The sequence below is a fragment of the Bos indicus genome, chromosome 13 (genome assembly GCF_029378745.1).
Source record: "Bos indicus isolate NIAB-ARS_2022 breed Sahiwal x Tharparkar chromosome 13, NIAB-ARS_B.indTharparkar_mat_pri_1.0, whole genome shotgun sequence".
NCBI lineage: Eukaryota > Metazoa > Chordata > Mammalia > Artiodactyla > Bovidae > Bos > Bos indicus.
In genome coordinates, this window is record NC_091772.1 from 48276495 (window position 1) to 48296578 (window position 20084).

Genomic DNA, 20084 nt, shown 5'->3' on the forward strand with positions numbered 1-20084 from the left:
CTATTTCAGCACTGGCTTTCCCACTCTCCACTATGTTGCCTGAAAGAACGTCCTTGTTCTCTTGCAATAGTCACAGTGGGCACAAGTCAGGGCTTCCTTTATAAGGCAGGTGCTGGGCCCAAACCAGCCACTCTACCACCAACCCGTATGTGTGGGGCCTGGGCCCCCAGGCCCTGTTGCATTCCCCATCCCTTCTTTTCTCAAAGATATACAATTCTTTCCCCCTTCTGGGACCTCATTTGCCATCCTTGCTTCGCTGTTATGGGCCCTATTTGGGGCCAACAAGGACACAGGCTTGGGGCTTTGGGCCCTGCTCTCCCCTGAGGCCCTGGGGCCCCTCACAAAAGGCTCTCCCCATCCCCTGGCACATTCCTGCCTCTGGGGATCTCAGAGAGCAGCCAGAGGCTTGCCTCCCAACTTTCAAGGGAGGAGAAGAGAAACAACACCCTGCTGGGTCCTGGACAGCACTGTCATTTGAAGTCCTCTGTAAAGGAGGGACTGTGGGATTTTCTCTCTGTAAGGACTGGAGAAACTGAGGCCTGCAAGGTCACATAGCGGCGAGTCAGAAGGAAGGAAATTCATTTAGTTGAAAATCTCTTTTGACAGTTGTTAGTGAGGAGCATGAACAAATCTGAAGAGAAACCTCACATTCCCATTCTGTTTACATTCTGTTTACAGAAGGGCTGCTCTGAGGGAACTGGGTCTTCATGCAACACGGATGTCTGGGCAAATGTGGGGAGGCTCCTGGAGGCTCTCTCTAAATCTTCTGACCTAGTGTCATGTGAAGTGGCTTCTGGGAGCTCTGGGCTCCAGGGTGTCTTATTGGAATATGAACTTTCACTCAGAAGATTTCTGCTCTGAATAAATCTGAGAATCCATCACCCCAAGGCCAGCAAGAGTTCAGGGCAGTGCAGGCGTTTGTGAGGAGGGAGAACCCACAGGCTGGTTTTGTTCTCTTTGCTGGAGCTCAGTACTTCCCCTTGGATTCAGGGAGGAACCCGCTATTGAGAAAGAGGATAGGGAAACTTGAATACAAGGAAGGGCTATGTGCAGACCATCAGCTCTTCTAGGATTTTCAGGGTCCAATGGCTCTGGGAAGTAAGGGGCATGAAGAGGGGAAAGGGGGTGGAAAAGAAAAGGAGGCAGCTTTCTCCCACCCTTACCATCTAGAGAGATTTTGGGGTGATAGCAAGGGATGAGGAGGAAGTAGGAAACCACATGCTGTGTGGGAAAATAATGAAAATCATATGTATGTCATTATCTCACATGATCAGCTCTCCTGTGATTTTATAAAAATCATGTGTTTGTGTGGGAAAATAATGAAAGAATGTATTTCATGTATATTTCATTGTTTCACATGATTTTGCTGCCTCTTCTCTTCCTCTGGTCAGCCTGGAATCTCTCAGGGAGGTTGGAGGGGTGGAAAAGGAGCCTCCTTTTCTATTTCACTTTTTGCTGAATGTACTGAAGTGAAAAAAAAAAGTCTTTACTTACAAGTGAATTAAAAAAATTGTACTGAAGTGAAAAAAAAAAGTCTTTACAAGTGAATTAAAAAAATTGTTTAAAAATTTTAAGCAATTTCAGAATGTCTTGCTTCTAATGCCTGCAACTCAAAGATGAGTTTTCAAATGAGAGACTCATCTGCTTACTTTTTCGACCTTGGGACTGAAAATGAAACTTTCCCAGAATCAAAATACTTGTGAGGCAACTCACTTGTCTGGCACCCAGACCTTTCTGATACCCCTGCACCTCCCTAGCTCCTAGGAGGCAACCAACCATCTAGCTTCCCTGGCCCTCCCCAACCAGTGTGTGAAATGGGGACACTGAGCTCAGGAGAGGCCTGCATTGGGCCTGGGGTTGGAGTAGGCATTTCAATGCTGCGCAGGTTTGGTGGGGTTTGCTGGGCTAAGGTCAATGGTCTCTGCAGTTAAGACCTGCCTCTCAATCTTGTTCCATTTCTTACTCTTGCTGTGACCTTGGGCAAGTTACTTTATCTTCTGAGCCTGGTTTCTCCTTTGTGAAATGAGAAGGCAAGTCATTCCTGCCCCTTATGGGTTGATATGAGAATTGCACAAAGGGAGCAACAGTACCTGAAACCATACTCACTATCTTGTAATACCTATAATGGAAAAGAATCTGTGCCTGAAACTAATACAGTATTGAAAATCAACTGCAGTTAAAAAAAAAGAACTGCATGAAAGGATGTCTACAAACTCCACATCCCTAATCCTTATGGACCATCTAAATGAAAGATGTGCCCTTGACATTTGACCATAAATCAGAGGCCTTCTGATGCCTCTGGCTATTTTTGCTCTATGGTGCTTTTTCCAAAAGGTAGACCTGGATAAAAAGAGCTCACTAATATGTCAGAAAATCTGGTGATGATCAATTGGTTTCAAAAAAGAAGTTGAAACCAATGATTAATGTTTCGAAGTCAATCTCACTGCAGAGAATATGCTCAAATCTTGGAATTGTGAGCAAAGGCATATGTTAAACCTGAAAGTTGCACTTATTTTTTAAAATGGAGAAAATATTCACCTTTTTAGAGTCAACAGACTGGAGATGACACAACTAGACCATATTCAAATCTGTAGAAAACTTTTAAAAAGTCATATAAAATAACAAAAAAATGCAGATTTCCCCATGTACCATAGATAAGAAAACAAGGTTGAAAGCCACACATTAATTTCAAATTTCATCATAGGAAGTCAGGTGACCTTTGCACCCAATGTAAAAAAAATCTGTAAGTTACTCTTTAGAATAGCAATGTTTCTGATTTTTGTCACACTTGCTTTTTCCTCTGGGATATTGCTGTATAGTCATGGAAGAAATGCTCCCTTAAAGGTCTGGTTAAAACCAGTCAACTCTTTTGAGTGTTTACATGGAAATATCAGACAACTAGGAAAAGCGGAGGAAGAAAGTTGAACCAAAGGTCTAGCTTTGGTCTAGCTTTGGTAAATTAGGCAGAGCTATGTTTGACAGCAGACAGGTAAACTGTGATATCAAGGAGCACTATTTTAATCTAGGGCCCAGCTAGGTTCTAAAATAATGGGGCCCAGGACTATGGAGAAATGACCACCAAGTTCAACACCGTTCACTTGGCACTGGTTTCTGTATAGAATGTTTCAAATTCAGTTCTTTATGACATGGACCAGATTAGTCAAGTGCCTGAGGCACAATTAATCTTTAAGCTAGGCCTCAGAAGTTCAGGTACTGCCTGAAGATTCTTCACTAACATTCACTTCTAAGGTGAGGCTGAAAGAGGAACTTCCAGTGACAACTTCTGCCTCAGGGCTGAAGAGTGCCCAGCCAAGGCTGTCTTGAGGTGGCCCCCCGAATTGCAGAGATCTGTCTTCTCAAATAGCTCTGTTGGAAAATAAAGTAACAGTGGATGTCTTTGGGCATCTGAGGTCCAGCCAGGCCCCCTAAGGTTTGCATCCTAAAAGAACTTCAAAGTGGAAAGGGAGTCTCGGCCTTAACCTTGCAACCCATATCCTTTGTGTGACAGAAGAATATTTATAAAAACATAATAAAATACATCTCATATATCCTTCTATCCCCAGTACTGCTTTCTACTTTCTTAAAATTCACTCATCCCAACAGTGACAAACCAAAACAGGAAATGACAATCGAGGCAGCTGTTAATTGGCCCATGTTCATGTCTCATGGCAGAGATGACAAAGCAAAAAGCAGAGGAAAAAAAAAGTTTGTTATCAGCTTTTGATTTACAAAAGTCAAAAGCCTTTAGGGGAAAGGCCATGAGTCATATGTTGCTCAGTTGCTAAGTCATGTCTGACCCTTTGTGACCTCATGGACTGCAGCATGCTAGGCTCTTCTGTCCTCCACTGTCTCTCAGAATTTGCTCAAATTCATGTCCATTGAGTTGGTGATGCTATCTAGTCATGTCCTGGAGTAAGAAATGGCAACCTGCTCCAGTATTCTTCCCTGGAAAATACCATGGATGGAGGAGCCTGGTGGGTCACAGTCCATGGGGTCACAGAGTCAAGCAACTGAGCACACACAATCATTAGACACAAATCTAAGAGAACACTGCTGAGTGGTAAGAGCAAGGCTTCCATACCCCACCCACCCACCAGCCAAAGGCCCAGTAGACGGAAGTCTCTAGGGATGCCAAGAGCTCTTAAATTTGGTGGGCTTTGGGGATGGGCTGTCCTGCTCTTCTCTCCCTTACTGGCTGCAATGGAAACTTTGCTGGAAGCCTCGATGCATGTGGTGGTTTTATGAAGAAAGAACTGGACCCATCTTCTTGAGCCCCAACCCAGAGTAGAAGCTTTGGAGACATGAAGCAGTTTTGAGGAGTGGGATTCCCAGAACCCATGTGTTTTCACGTCTTTAGAAGGACTTAAAGGTGGCTGGAATGGAATGGGACTTGCAGCGGGGTAGGGGGCGGTAACTGTCCAAGACAAGAGGGGTCAATGATCACCTTGGCAGATGTCACTCTGGACTCATGACACCAAGGGCCTCTACTCTGACACCTTGTCACCAACTAGTACAGGTAACCCCACCTTAACCCAGATCTGCACCCTAGACCTTCATCCCCAGAACATGAGAATATTCAGGGCTCCCTCTGCCATTTTCACAAGATGGGAAGGTAAAAGCACTTCTGTTAAGGAAAGACGTATTTCTTTTCATATCTGAGTTTGGGGAATAAGATTTGTCCTTACTACATGTGCTACCTGGCTTTCCTCCGACTTAACAACCAAGCCATAAGCACACAGGGAGCTTCCAACCCTGTACGTGCGGGCTTTTCAAGTCACAGGTGGGGCCTTAGAGCAATGCCAAGTAAGGTGCTCTCTCCCACCCCACATTTTAAGTTAACTGAGGCTCCTTCCACCACAGGTGGCAGAGGGAAGAGTTGGGGGAGGGATGCACTAGGCAAGGTGTCTGAAATAAGGAGAGGGTCTGGGTGTCCATGGGAATATGTGCTGTCAGCCTGGAGCGTACACACGTTTCGGGCCGTGGACCCAGCTCCGGGGAGGCCGCCCTCTGTGTAGGCCTGCTTTGCTCACTCCTGGCCGCCGGTCAACTTGTGGAACAGGTCCTCGTCAAGCGTTTCATTCTGGTCCTTGGAGCGGGTGGACAGAAAAATGTAGCCTCCGATGTACTCATGCACGACTTTGCAATCCGCACTCAGGCAGGTGAATGCAATGGAGACGTTCTGGTCAAACTCGATAGCCACCTGGAAGGGGAAGGCATAGGTACGCTTAAACCTGACAAGGATGGATCGAAAAGAAGCCGCTTGGCTAGAGATGGTCCAGAGCTGAGGACTGCTGAGGTGCTGACAGACAGTTTTCCCCAAACCCCACAAAACCCCACTGCTTGCATCAAAGCTTACAGAAAAACATCTCTGCTTTGCGTGCGCCCTCTTGTGGTGTCAACTTTGCCGCACACCTGGGAAAACGCTAAGACCTAATGCAAAGATACTTCCTGTCTGTCTCTCTTTAGATGAAAGAACTGTCTAAACACTGTGTGTGGAGGGACAGGATGCTTTGCAGAGTTTTGAGTGGAGAAGAAAAGGCTCACGTGAATTTTTCTATGGCCACGGCCCTCAGTCCTTCCCAGCTAGAAGTCATAAACTCTACACTAGAAGAAATTGAAGCTTGACGGGTTCTCTACCTTGGCTACCCACTGGAATCAGCTGACGACCTTTAAGAACTGATGATCTACATAGAAACATTCTAATCTAGAATGCTTCATTTCTCCCAATTTCTTCTTTCCATCATCCATCCAACAGTGGGTACGTATGGGCACATGTCTCACTTAGATGTGACTTACAAATTCACTTCCAAAGATCCCTTTCAGAAGATGGCCTTTCAATGAATCTTAACACAAAGTGTGCAAAATGTGTTAGTTTACTAACTGTACTTTTGTCAGACATTGGCTACTCTTTAATATCTAGAGACTAGATATTAAACAATTGGGACATACTGTCCAGTATTTACAAAGAATATACAGTAAAGCTAAAATGCATGTAACTTATACAACAATGGATATGTTGAAATGTTCTTGTACACAAAGCAAAACATCTTTGCAAAGTTCATTCTCTATTTGCAACATCTAAGCCTTTTAGATGTCCTGAGGTGACAACATATGATAAAAAGTAGAGCTAGTGAATTAATCAATTTGTAAATATCTTTGTTATAATTGATAAAAAAAGTAGCATCTTGGACATGGACTTATTAATCCATCTGAGAAATGTATGTCAGGACTTGTTCACTAGGTTGGGAGCAGAGGGGCAGGAGGAAGTATAAATGGAGGGATATATGTGGATGTGTTCATATTTATATTTTGCTTCATGTCTCATTTTTAATGGAATATTAAGGGAATGTAGTATTTTAATCATGACTCTGCCAACATCTTTATGTAGAGGTCTGTTGCCATTTTCTACTTTTACGAAATTTTTGTCCCAAGAAAGGTAGGACTACATTTTTTCCTTCTAGATTGAGTTGGTGTACTGTATTCTTGGTTATCAAATACTCATATAACTTTGGCACTTTGAAATGGTAAATATTCATGATGTGTGAAAAAGCATGATATGTAGCTGTATGATCTTAATTATATAAAAATGGATGCTTAGTTTTATAGATACACAAATGAAACCTAGAAGGACACATCAAATGGTAGACTGCTTGTGATTATGGATGACTTTGTGTTTTGCCTTTTGTGTTTTTTGGTTTCCTATTATGCACAGGGTAGCTTTTAAGAAATATATGTTATTTTAAAAACCTTAAGAAAAAGAGTCACTGACTTTGGCAATTCCCAGAGTTGGATTTTTTTCCATATGGTGTTACTGAGGTATAACTGATATATCATAAACAGACCTATTTAAGGTACACAGGTTATTTTTTAAAATTGCAGTTGATTTACAATGCCATGCTAATTTCTGCTGTATAGCAAAGTGATTCAGATATATATATACAGGGTGGGCCAAACTGTTCGTTCATTCTGTAACATCTTCTGGAAAAACCCAAATGAATTTTTTGGCCAACCCAATACACACACACACACACACACACATTTTTACAATAGCCTTTGCTATTATGGTTTATCATAGGATATTGAATATAGTTCTTTGTGCTATACAGCAGGTATATTGCTGTATAGCAATATACCTTGTTTATCCATTCTATATACAAAAGCCTACATCCGCTAAACCCAACCTCCCCCTCCATCCCTCCCTCAACTCTCTCCCCTGTGGCAAACATCAGTCTGTTCTCTATGTCTGTAAGTCTGTTTCTGTTTTGTAAATAGGTTCATTTGTGTTATATTTTAGATTCTGTATCATATGGTATAGCCATATAATTGTATACCATATGTACACCATTATACCATAATAATCATATGGTATTTATCTTCCTCTTTTTGACTTGTTTCACTTAGTATGAGGATCTCTAGGTGCATGCATGTTGCTGCAAATGGCATTATTCTGTTCTTTTTCACGGCTGAGTAGTACTCCATTGTGTCTATGGACCACATCTTCTCCATCCATTCATCTGTTGTTGGACGTTTAGGTGGTTTCCATGTCTTGGCTATTGTGAATAGTGCTGCTTTAAACATAGAGGTCCACATATCTTTTTGAATTAGAGTTCTGTCTGGATATATGCCCAGGAGTGGGATTTCTGGATCATATGGTAATTCTATTTTCAGTTTTCTGAGGAACCTCCATACTGTTTTCCAGAGTGGTTGCACCAACTTACACCAAGAGCGTAGGAGGTTTCCCTTTTCTCCACACCCTCTCCAGCATTTATTGTTTGCTGATTTTTTGATGATGGTCATTCTGACTGGTGTGAGGTGGTGCCTCATTGTAGTTTTGATTACCATTTCCCGGAGGTGGATTTATATGGCCTTGAGGGTATAGCAAGGTTTTTCAAGCCACTGCCTTAGAGGCCATCTAATCTCAGACCTTCATGCTACAAAAGAGTTAAGACTGTCAACAGCTGTGCTGAGAGGAATCCATGGTTCTTAAAAAAATGTGAGTCTCTTAACCTCCCTCTACACTGACAGCTTTCTACTGGAAAAATGGGAATGCCAAAGGAATGAGGTAAAGATCCTTTATCATCATTAGAAGAATGTTTTAAATCATCAGGACTCTCAGGTGTCTCTGACTCAGTCCAGCACAGCCTGTGACGTAGGTGTGGCCTGGTTCCTAGGGCAGTGATGATCGGGGTGGACCTGAGAGTCCTCAACCAGTTATACCTCTTGGCAGCCAGTCAGATGAGGCCTGTTTTGGATTTATTCTGTATGATATATACATCTCAGGTGGCTTCTGCTAAGTAATTATCAGCCTAAATCTTATATAATCATACATGAGTTGAAGGAAATTAAACTACTGAGCAATTTTAGAGTCTGTCTGTATGGAGACCAAGCCAACTTATGTTAATTCAAAAGCATTTGGCCTATACTTGTTAGGGAACTGCCCAGAACTGCCTGTGATTATTTTAGCAGACAATTACCACATGCTTGTGGTTTCTAAATTCTAGGTATAAGAATACCTTCTTAAAATCAGAATAAACTGCAGTTCTGAGGGAGCACAGGTTTAATAGGTTCAACATTGAATGTATCCAGACTTTCACTTTACCTGCCGGATTTCCCAGTTTACATTCCACTGTTTCATATTTGTAAATCTCCATGTTGTAATTGGGATCCCAGTGGCTGCATCGATTCTAATCAACCTATTATATGAAATTCCCAGAATGTCATCTTTTTTGCTTCCTTTAAATCTGAAAAAAATTAATTAAAAGATGTAACTGCTTCCTGTGACAAGATGTTTATTCACACACAACTTCTTAAAAATAATACCAACATTTCTAAATCATTTCTGAAGAGTAGACAATGAGGGATTAACTTTCTGCAAAGGGCATTATTATTGTGATAGAGAGAATATGAAGGCTGGAGAGAATTAGGATGTCCTGCTGACATTATTTAAATGAAATTGACATCAGAGGAAAGCAAAATAAGAGGTAGTCAAGTCAATTAATTCAAATTAGTACCAACTGTGTATGCCAGGCACCCTTCTAGGCACTGCTTAGGCACAGTGACCTAAGCAAACAGAAAGAACATTCCTAACCTCATTGAGCTTATATCCTAGCTGGGGGACAGGGTCATGAATAAGTGAAATATATATGTCAGATAAGATCATGAATGAGAATAAAGCACAGAAATGAGACAGGGAATAACGGCGAGGAGGTTGTTACAATTTTAAATAGAATGTCAGGGAGATCTTAGTGAGAAGGAAGATTTGATTGAAGAACTGGTGTCTATGAGGGCGTGAGTTATGTGGATACCTGGAGAAAAAGTATCTTAGGCGGAGAGCACAGTGCAAAGGCCTGAGCTCTCTTTCCCTCACCAGCCCCCTCATTCTCAAAGCCCTGCCAGGAGGCCAGCGTGGCTCCCTGCCAGGAGGCCAGGGCAGCATGAATGAGGGGCTAAGCTAAGTCACTTCAGTCGTGTCCAACTCTGTGCGACCCCATAGACGGCAGCCCACCAGGCTCCCCCATCCCTGGGATTCTCCAGGCAAGAACACTGAAGTGGGTTGCCATTTCCTTCTCCAATGCATGAAAGTGAAAAGTGAAAGTGAAGTTGCTCAGTCGTGTCCGACTCTTCGCGACCTCATGGACTGCAGCCATGGAATTTTCCACGCTCCTCCGTCCATGGAATTTTCCAGGCAAGAGTACTGGAGTGGGGATAGGAAGTTAAATTCCAGAGCTAAGGTCCTGCAGGGCCACTGTAAGGATTTGGCCTTTACCCTGAGTGTGACAGAATGCCTTTAGATGGGGTGAGAAGAAGCCTGACAGGATTTGACTTAAAAGGATCACACAGGCTGCTAAATTGAAAACTTAGGGGACAAGCAGGAGAAGCAGAGAGATCAGGTAGGCACTCTGAACAGAGGTATGGAAGATTGTCATGAGCAGCCAAAAGTGATGGTCATTTGTGAAGAGACAGTATTCTAAAGTTAAAAAAAAAGAGAATTTTATATTCTAGACCAAATGAGAATAAACTGGATTCCAAGGAAGCCACTTAGAATTGAACAGAAAATAAGAGGCAGGGGAGCATTATAATCACCTGACAAGGTAGTAGGTGAGGCCGAATTCAGGTAGAGACTGCCATGCCTGGATGAATCGCAGCTTGGCTTCGACCAGGGGCATCTGGGCCACATTCTGGTGGGCTTCCAGAATGCAGGCTGCCAGCTAAGCAGAAGTGGGAGATGTCAAATTCCCTTTAGCAGACACTGACTCTCTACAGCAAGCATCCTGTTGGCTTCAGGTCTCCAGTGAGAAGAATGAACACAAGACCCAATTGCAGCTTCACAAAGACAATTCCTTTCCATTCATTCATTGATTCACTCTCTCTCTTTTTCTATAATACATACAAATCACTGGGGAGAAGCAGGATGATCAGGTAATATGTAGGCTTGCTTTCTTTCTGGGGTCTGTGGAGTCTCCATGGGCAATGGTTCAACTCGAATCATTTTACTGTGTAACTTTCAACCCACTCTTATGGAAGCATAAATTTAAAATTTTAATTTGTGGGGACTAAATCATTCTTTCAAAATTTTTATTCTGGGAATATTGCCATGTTCAGTTAGTAGTGCAGTCATTGCGATCAAAATTAACAATTATTTGGGACTTCCTTGTTGGCCCAGTGGTTAAGAATCCACCCTCCGATGCAGGGAACATGGGTTCAATATCTGGTCGGGGAACTTAGATCCCACATGCCACAGAGCGACTAAACCTATGTGCCACAGTGACTGAGCCTGCATGCTCTAGAGCCTTTGTGTTGCAATTAGAGAGAGGGCCACTTGCCACAATGAAGACCCCTCATGCTGTAATTAAGATCCAACACAGCCAAATAAATAAACATTTAAAAAATTAACAATAATTTCTTAATATCATTTGATACCCAGTCATAGTTAAATTTCCCCATTAGCTGATTTTTCATGATGATGATCTCAATCAATTTAATTCCCTATTCTATTTCAGAAAATACAGAATGTACTGCAAATAATCACCCCAGCCAGATTAGCAGTACCTGTTTAGACTTGTGCTTTTTTGCACACCGAGGTGACACAAAACATTCCGGGTTCATGTCCATGTTTTCGAGACCAGAAGCCACTTGAGGTGCTGAGTTCCGATTTTTCATCTTCAGAAAAGAAAGGATGTTGAGGACCTCTGGCTGGTAGGAGCTGTCTGCCATGGTTTTGCCCTTTGATGCCAAGATGCAGGCAGCCATCCACTGGGCATACTGACTCTCCTGCAAGAAATACCAGAGGGCTGAGAAGCAAGTTCAAGTACAAAGCTGCCATGCTCGGGAACAGAGCAGGATTTGGACCATCAATCTAGAAGATGTGGGGTGGCATGCATTTGAACTGTCTGTTAATCACCTAATTTAACACCATATGAGAGTTTTTGAGTCCTGTATTGAGTTTCTAGAGACCAAGGGACTGGAGAACAGGAATGTTGACTTTGAGAAATTCTGTGTGGAGAACTTTGAATTTAAAGATGAACCAAGGACACAAAGGAGCTTTGTGGAGCACAGACAGGTGGAAACTCAAACTACTGGGGGACGTCCTTGATGTATATTCCCATTTTCATATCATGTCTTATCCCTTTACAGAAGACAGTGAGGAAAATCATTAACTGACTTCTCATATTATTTCTCTCCCGGCCTGTCCTTAGCAAAGCTTCTAATCCTATGATAGGAATCAGGTCCATTGGTGGATGTGAACCAGCTAGTTGCGGCTTCTATTGTTCTTTAATGTCTGTGCTCATTTGCTACCTCAGGGAGCAAAGGGGAGTGGTCCAGAAGCCAAGGGGATGTGGGTGAAGAGTGAAATTAATTCTTCAGGGCAACAGTAGGTGTGGTTCACTGAATCACTGGCCTCAGTCATCACCCTCCTTGCATCCACATCTCTAGCCGTGTAATTTTACAGTCCCTCCCATCAGAGCCAGAGTGTAATTTCCCATCTTTTGACTTTCAGCCTGGCCAAGGATGTGCTTTAATCAATGGAGTGTGGTTGGAAATGACAGGATACCTACCAACTGACTCCAAGCTTAAGTGTTAGGAGGTCTCACACATTCCCACTTTCCTTCTGGCACTTCTGCCATCACAATGAGAAGAGCCTCCCCAGGCAGCCCGGGGCTCAAAGTAAAGCCCATGAGCTCAGCCAGTGGTAAAGAGCCAGCTGAGCCAGGTGGATGGCTTGAAGCAGATTTGTCCAGCTGCCCACAGCCTGAATCATCCAATCCCTAGTCACCTGGCAGAATGCTTATTGGTATGTATCTTTATGATTTTTGTGATTGTTACAAAGCAGGAGCTGACTGGTGAGTGCTCTGATTTGAGAAAACAACTGAGATGGTTTGTCTTGAGGCTTAATAAAAGAGAAGTGATTTTACTTACATGGTCACATCTCAGATACACTTCATTCATACCATCAGCAACCGGGATTAGTAATTTGATTCCAAATTTTCTCCCTGCTACATTCACATCTGGCACAACTTCACAACCTGAACGATAGAAGGCAGGGAAAGAACTGAGTTCTGAGAAATCAAATATCAGATGTGCATCTAAAAACAAAGAGTTTGAACATAAACTCCTCAGATTTGACTCTCTTCTGAAAAACTGAAGAGCAGGCTGATAACATTAATTAAAGCAGGGGTCCCCAACCTCTGGGATCTAGTGCCTGACGGGCTGAGGTGGAGATGATGTAACAATAATAGGGATAAAGTGCACAATAAATGTAGTGTGCTTGAATCATCCCCAAACCGTCCCCCCACCCCCGCCCCCAATCTGTGGAAAAACTGTCTTCCACAAAACTAGTCCCTGGTGCCAAAAGGGCTAGGGGCTGCTGAATTAAATGATCACTAGGTAAGTTAGGACCTTAACATGGATAAATAAAAATACTTTATTTTATGGATTTCTTAAATATATCATTGATTGACTTCCTTTTCAGGCTAATTTGGCTAACTCATATGATCAGTTATTGAACATGAACTTTGAAAGAATTAAAGAAGAGGGAATTCTCCGATTGTCACAATGATAAGGGAATTGAGTGCACTAGTTAATTAAATTTTTAGTTAATGGAGTTACTAGTACACTCACAGCCATTTTCAGAAATAAAGCTCAAATGTGACATTGAATTAAACTAAATTGTTTTGGAATTCAGAAAGCTTTACAGGATCCAACAATGTCTCATGTACTACATTTATGACAACAATTACCATCACATCAGAGACTTGGACACACTGGGAAAGAAGGGACGGCATAATAACTGATTGTTTTTTCACTGATTTGCATTCCAGGTTCGTACTTCACGGGGAGGACGAGCTTCAGGCAGGTGGCCATTGACAGCCATGACAGACAGAGGTTTCTCTGGGAGTGGACATGCTTTCACCCTCTTGATGGGCCAAGTCAGGACATACTGAGATACTGGACCCTCTTACCTCTAAGGTTTAATTTTTCAACTGGTTCTCCTTGTTCAAGTTCCTTATTCTTAAAGTAGGCTATAGATGTGTCTTTAAAGACAAACCAATATTGTTTGAAAGCTTTTAATATTAGCTTTTTGGGCCTGCAAATTAAAGTACAGTAAACATTTGAAAAACCATCCAGAAATGTAGGACACATTGCAAATTCAAGCGAATCAAGATGCTCTAGAGATCCTTTCAAACAACATTCTCTTTATTTTTTAATAATTTTCAAATTGCTAACTCATTTCTAAAATGGACAATGGGGGTTTTGATATGAGATGTAGAAGTTAACACAAAATTTCAGGAGCTAGACCACTCAGTGCTACACTTTGGCTCTGCGGTATAAATGTGTGACCCTGGGAAAGACACTGTGTCTGTTTGGGTCATGTGTGCTACTTCTGTGTGATGGGAGAGTATCAGCCTCGAATTCACAGGGCTTTTGTGAGGGTAGAAAGAGGTAATTTCTGTAAAGTGCCTGGCAAACTGAAGTGCTCAACAAATTATTATTATTGTGATGATGTGAGAAACATCCATGAATATGGCGACATCTAAAATTTCAATTTATTTCTTGATTCTGAAAAAGCTCTCCATATGGACAACGCAAGCTTCAAGTTACAGACATAAAGACCAGATATAAAAGTAAGCAACCTTTTCTGTATTTTCCTCTTGACCCTAAGAGAAACCAACCAGAAAATTCCCAGTGAGCCACGGAAATCACCAAAATCTATAGCTAATCCGTGTAGACCCAACTGTTATTAAAAAATATTTTGAGGAAAGATTTCTAACCATGGTATCTGTTTAGGCCAGAAAACTGTACTCTGGGCTAGACAAGGTTGGCAGTGCCAAAAGAAGACCTCAGCTGAGTCATTCAAACTAGGAAACGAGAGAGCAAGCTGGGGAGCAGGGAAGAGGGTACAGCTAGACAGAGAAAAGGTAGCAGGTTTCATATGTGGTTCAGTGGGACAATTCTGGCTTTGGGGGTGGATCAGGGTACCTCGTATCAGAGAGGTGGGTTTCTGCATTCAAGAATGGGAGGAAGACAGGAAGCTTGGGGTTAACTGCACTCACATATGCTTCTAGGCAAGTCTTTTAACATGTTGGTACTAATCTTTGTCAGCTAAAAATGTGCTATCCTTAACACAAGGATAAGGGAAATGTTAATTTAAAAAACCAGCATATTACAGGAGATTGTTACATAACAGTTATATAATAAAATTGAAAAACATTATATGTAGTTAATATTTCCCAGATTTAACAAACTACTACTTAAAAAAGTTTTATCATGTTGAGAGTTGTAAGCTAATTTTAAGGGACACATTTAAAAGGTACCTGTCTAAGAATCAGATTTTCCAAAGTTAACGTTTTCAAAATAAAATCTAAGGACGCAGCCTACAAACAAAATATAGTGAAGTCTCAGTTTAGTCTCGGGTGTCTAAATATTTCTATTCAGAATTAAGAATGAAACTCTGTTTCTCTATTTTAATCGGACTTGAAACATATCAACAGATTTTAAACTCTTCCTACTATCTTCTTCCAGGTTGGGTCATCCTCCAACTGCTGTCCCATATCCCCAGACTCTCATTCCATGTTCCAGAGACTGAGGAAAGGCAGGGAAAGAAGAGTGGAGAAGGCGTCAGAACGGGGAATGATGTACACAAGAATGAGACAGTCCCTTGTACACTGGAAACTATATGACATTGTTGAAAGAAACTGGAGAAGACACAGATATATGGGAAGATACTCCATGTTCATGGACTGGAAGAATTAACATAATTAAAATGTTCATATTACCTAAAGCAATCTGCAGATTCAGTGCAATCCCTATCAAAATCCCAAGAATGTTTTTCACAGATAAAGAGCAAAAATTTCTAAAGTCTATATGGAACCACAAAAAACTCTGAATAGCCAAAGTAATCCTGATGAGGGTAGGGGGACAAAGCTGGAGGTATCACAGTCCCGGGTTTTAAACTATATCACAAAGCCACAGTAATCAAAACAGCATGGTATAAGCAGAAAAACCCATGTACATGTGGACAATTAATTTAGATAAAGGAGCAAAGCACATACAATGGGGAAAGAATAGTCTCTTCAATAAATGGTGTTGGAAAAACTGGACTGTTACAGGCAAAAAAATGAAATGAGATCACCATCTTATTGTTGTTGTTTAGTTGCTAAGTCATGCCCTACTCTTTTGTGACCCCATGGACTGTAGCCTGTCAGTCCACGGGATTTGTCCATGGATTTTCCATGGGATTTTCCAGGCAAGAATACTGGAGGGGGTTGTCATTTCCTTATCCAGAGGGTCTTGCCAACTCAGGGATCAAACCCATGTCTCTTGCAATGGCAGATGGATTTTTTACCACTGAGCCACCTGGGAAGCTTATTATCTTATACCATACACAAAAAACAACTCAAAATGGATTAAAGACTTGAATGAAAAACGTGAAACCATAAAACTCCTAGAAGAAGAATACATAGGCATTACACCTATGTTTGCCAACATTGTTTAGATATTGGTCTTAGCAATATCTTTCTAGCTAAGTCTCCTCAAGCAAGGGAAACAAAAGCAAATTTTAAAAACTGGATTTTAAGAAGATTCTGGATGGCAAAGGAAACCATCAACAAAATGAGCAGACAAGCTACAGAATGGAAGAGGATATTTGCAAATGATATATCCAATAAAGCAAATATATATATCCAAAATATATAAAGAGCTCATAATTCAACAATAACAAAAAACAAACAACCCAGTTAAAGACTGAGCAGAGGAGATGAATAGACACTTTCCCAAAGACATACAGGTGACCAATAGGTACATGGAAAGATGTTCAACATCACTAATTATTAGGGAAATGCAAATCAAAGCCACAAGGTTAAAATCACTTCATGCTTGTTAGACTGGCTATTATGAAAAATAGAAATAAAAAGTGTTGGTGAGATTATGGAGAAAAGAGAACTCTCACACACTGTTTGTTGGTGGTAATGTAAGTTGATGTAGCTACCATGGAAAACAATATGGAGATTCCTCAAAAAATTAAGAATAGAACTACTGTATAACTCAGCAATTTCATTTCTCTGAGTATTTATCCAAAGAATATGAAAACACTAATTTGAAAAGATATATGCACCCCTATGTTCAATGTGGCATTATTTACTATAGCCAAGATATGAAAACAACCAGAGTATCCATCAATAAATGAATAAAGAAGATATGATATGAACATGTATATGAATATATATGTATATTTTCAATATATATATTCACAATGAAATATTAGCCACAAAATAGAATGAAATCTTATCATTTGTCATGGACTTTGAGGGTACTACATTAAGTGCAATAAGTCATACAGAGGAAGACAAATTCATTCATGTGTGGAATACAAAAAACTAATTAAAAACAGACAAAATAAATGAACAAACCAAAACAAACACATAGATATAGAAATGAGAGTAGCAGTTACTAGAAGGGGAGGGTTGGGGAAAGGGGGGCACAATGGGTTAAAGGGATAAACTATATGGTGGTGGTGGTTGTGGTTTAGTTGCTAAAATTGTGTCTGACTCTTGTGACCCCATAGACTGTGGCCCACCAGGCACTTCTGTCCATGGGATTTTCCAGGAAGTATACTGGAGTGGGTTGTCATTTCCTTCTCCAAGGGATCTTCTGGACCCAGGGACTGAACCTGTGTCTCCTGCAATGCAGGCAGATTCTTTACCACTGAGCCACCAGGGAAGCCCATGGTGATAGATGGAAACTAAATTTTGGTGGTAAGCACACTGTAGGGTACACAGAAGTAGAAATATAATGATGTATATGTGAAAATTACATAATACTATAAATCAGTGTTACCTCAATAAAAATAAATGAAAAAGTAATCCATAAATTTTACCTGAAGAATGACAAAGAGAAATAAAAGAAAAAAGAATGAGACAGTCTCAAATCCTCATGGAGCTTCCCTTTTAAAGAGGGAAATGTATAAGTAAATAAATATAAAAAAATGTGGTAAGTCACACAACAAGGATCTAGGAGTTGTAACAGAGGACACAATGTTTAAACTCAGAATGAAAGATCAATAAGCATTTGATGGGAGGAACAGAAAAGAAATTTCAAAAAGAAAAGTGCAGGCAACTGCATGTCCAAAATGCAGAGGTGAGTCAGAGTTGGGTACCTTGCTGGTAGAAGTTGGGTCAACACTTCCTGGACATCTCCCTTATGCTGGGTGCTGCTGGGTTGAGCCATGGAAATGGGCAGAGGGGCAGTTTCTGAAACTATGTCATTTCCATGTCAGGGCTGATGAAGACAAGAACAGCAAGCAGGCTGAGGCCACTGTGGGCCTCTGGATGTATGGCTAAGAAGTTGGACTTTATTTTCTAGAAAAATGGTTCTCAAACTCTGGTGTTCATAAGACATGGAAGGGAACTTATTGGAGATATATAAGCCTGGACCCATTCCCAGAGTCCTATTCAGCAGGTTCAGTTTAGGGCACAGGTGTCTGCAATTTAGGTAAGCTTTCCTAACATGGTTTCCTAGTTTGCCCCATAATCTCCAAAGTAAATCTGGGCACAATCTATCTTTAAAATATTTTGAGTACCTACTTCCTAACATATTTACAGTTATTGAAAATTATATATGAAAAGTTCATTTTGTTTCAAGAAGGGAGGTTATACAAACCCCAGTGGAGGAACCACACTGTTGGCTGTGTTCACTAATTACAATATTCATATTTTAATGCTGTCTATCTGTTTGTGAAGGTTTTTGTTGAAGCAAGGCTACTAATTTTCATATTCCTTGATGTCAATCACTCACTTATGAAAATTAATCAGGATATGTTGTAATTTAGTATTTTTAATAAGTGTGTTTCAAATACACTATCACTCAATTTGGATGCTGTTTAACAGAAAAATTCTGTTTCCAGGTTTTAAGGGTGAGCAGATAATACTGTTTTAATAGGCAGGATCATTACCGGCAACACTGTGGCAATGGGAACATTTCCAAATAACTCTAAAAATGTTCTCTTCATGGCATTAATATCTTTCAAAATCTAGTTCCATACTCACTCATTTTACAATCACCTTAAAAAAATTACAGATTAAGTATCTATTATTTTTAAAGTATCTGGAGACTCACTACCAATGGCCACTTACCATCACAGAAAAGTCATAGGTTTGGAGCAGTTTTTTTTTTTTTTTTAAAGTATAACACTTATAGGTAATTTTGAATGTGATAACCAGTGAGCCTTGGAGCAGGACCAAAGATTTTCATGGTCACCCTCCATCTCTTTAAAAGTACTGTAAAGAGTCTCATTTATAAATTGAATCAAACTGACAGTTTTCTATAGCACACTCTGTATGTCTGATTGGAACTTCTTTGCTATAGTAACTTGACTGTGAATAGCTCCATGAATGAATTTTATGTATAACCTCTCAGCTATAACCTTGCTGTGGAGCCATTTATTCCAAAGCAGTCTCTCCAACAGTGGTTATACTTCACAGTTTGGGGATAAATCATTGTGTTTATTAAACATATAATTGACTATTGGGATTGTATCTTGCCTGATTTATATTTAAGGGTTTGTAGCAAGTAAAATCTTGAAGAGATTGGGCATAAAGTTCTAGATTGACTTATCTTCTCTTGTGTGCTGTGTGCTAAGTCGCTTCAGTCATGTCTGACTCTGCGACCCCACGGACCTGGGTCAGGAAGATCCCCTAGAGGAGGGCATGGCCACCCATTCCAGTATTCTTGCCTGGAGAATCCTATGGACAGAGGAGCCATAGGGTTGCAAAGAGTCGGACATGACTGAAGTGACTGAGCATGCACTCATGGATGATAGCCTGCCAGACTCCTCTGTCCATGGGATTCTTCATGCAAGAATACTGGAATGGGTGACCATGTCCTCCTTCAGGGGATATTCCCGACCAAGGATCAAACCTGCATCTTTTATGTCTCCTGCATTGGCAGGCTGGTTCTTTACCACTAGTGCCACCTGGAAAGCCCTTATCTTTCCTTAGTCCTTTCAAAATATCTTCCAGCCAACAAGAAATCTGCTGCCCCTATTCTTCTTTTGTAGGAAATCTATCTTTTCTCTCAGACTTTAACAACTTTCTCTTACCAATGTTTGGCCATATCAAGATGTACATTTATATTGATTTATTTTGTTGGGATTTGAGTTTTCTGAATTTAAGGATTTTGTCCTCAACAATTATGAAAAACTCTCAAGCATTCTCTTTTTTTTAATATGTGATTTTTGCCTTATTTATAGACTTTTTTGTTTGTTTGTTTTTAGCAGCTTTATTCATAGTTGCCAAAACTTGGAAGCAACCCAGGTGGCCTTCAAGATATGAATGGATAAATTATGGTACATCCAGACAAAGGAGTATTCAGCATTAAGCCTAAAACTGCTAAAAAAAAAATCTATTAACTAAAACAAAACCAAATTACATTCTATCAATACATAGCTAGTAACAGTCACTTTCAGGTAAACCTCAAGTACAGAATACAGACATTCCCATCTGTACTTAAGGCATCAGGCCACACTGAGGATGGTGAGGACAGAGCATAGCAATCATTGGGATGTGAATCACTTTAACTGTGGGCTCTCC

General features: G+C 40.8%; 1 protein-coding gene and 1 long non-coding RNA gene across 4 annotated transcripts in view; one reads left to right on the forward strand and one right to left on the reverse strand.

Annotated features, from left to right (window-relative positions):
- Positions 1-2581: 2581 nt before the first annotated feature.
- The window catches only part of FERMT1 (FERM domain containing kindlin 1), a 60798-nt gene continuing 43295 nt past the window's right edge, over positions 2582-20084 (reverse strand). For all 3 annotated transcript variants that reach the window (XM_019973380.2, XM_070801156.1, XM_019973379.2), the window contains exons 10-15: positions 13461-13585; positions 12418-12524; positions 11050-11271; positions 10084-10208; positions 8600-8741; positions 2582-5200 (exon numbers count right to left, since the gene is read on the reverse strand). In XM_019973380.2, the coding sequence (XP_019828939.1) occupies positions 5027-5200; positions 8600-8741; positions 10084-10208; positions 11050-11271; positions 12418-12524; positions 13461-13585 (895 nt within the window). In that variant the 3' untranslated portion in view covers positions 2582-5026. The remainder of the gene's footprint in view (positions 5201-8599; positions 8742-10083; positions 10209-11049; positions 11272-12417; positions 12525-13460; positions 13586-20084) is intronic.
- Positions 12768-15754, forward strand: LOC139186517 (uncharacterized). Its single transcript, XR_011570098.1, has 3 exons — positions 12768-13467; positions 14068-14123; positions 15022-15754. It is a non-coding gene; the product is annotated as an uncharacterized lncRNA (long non-coding RNA).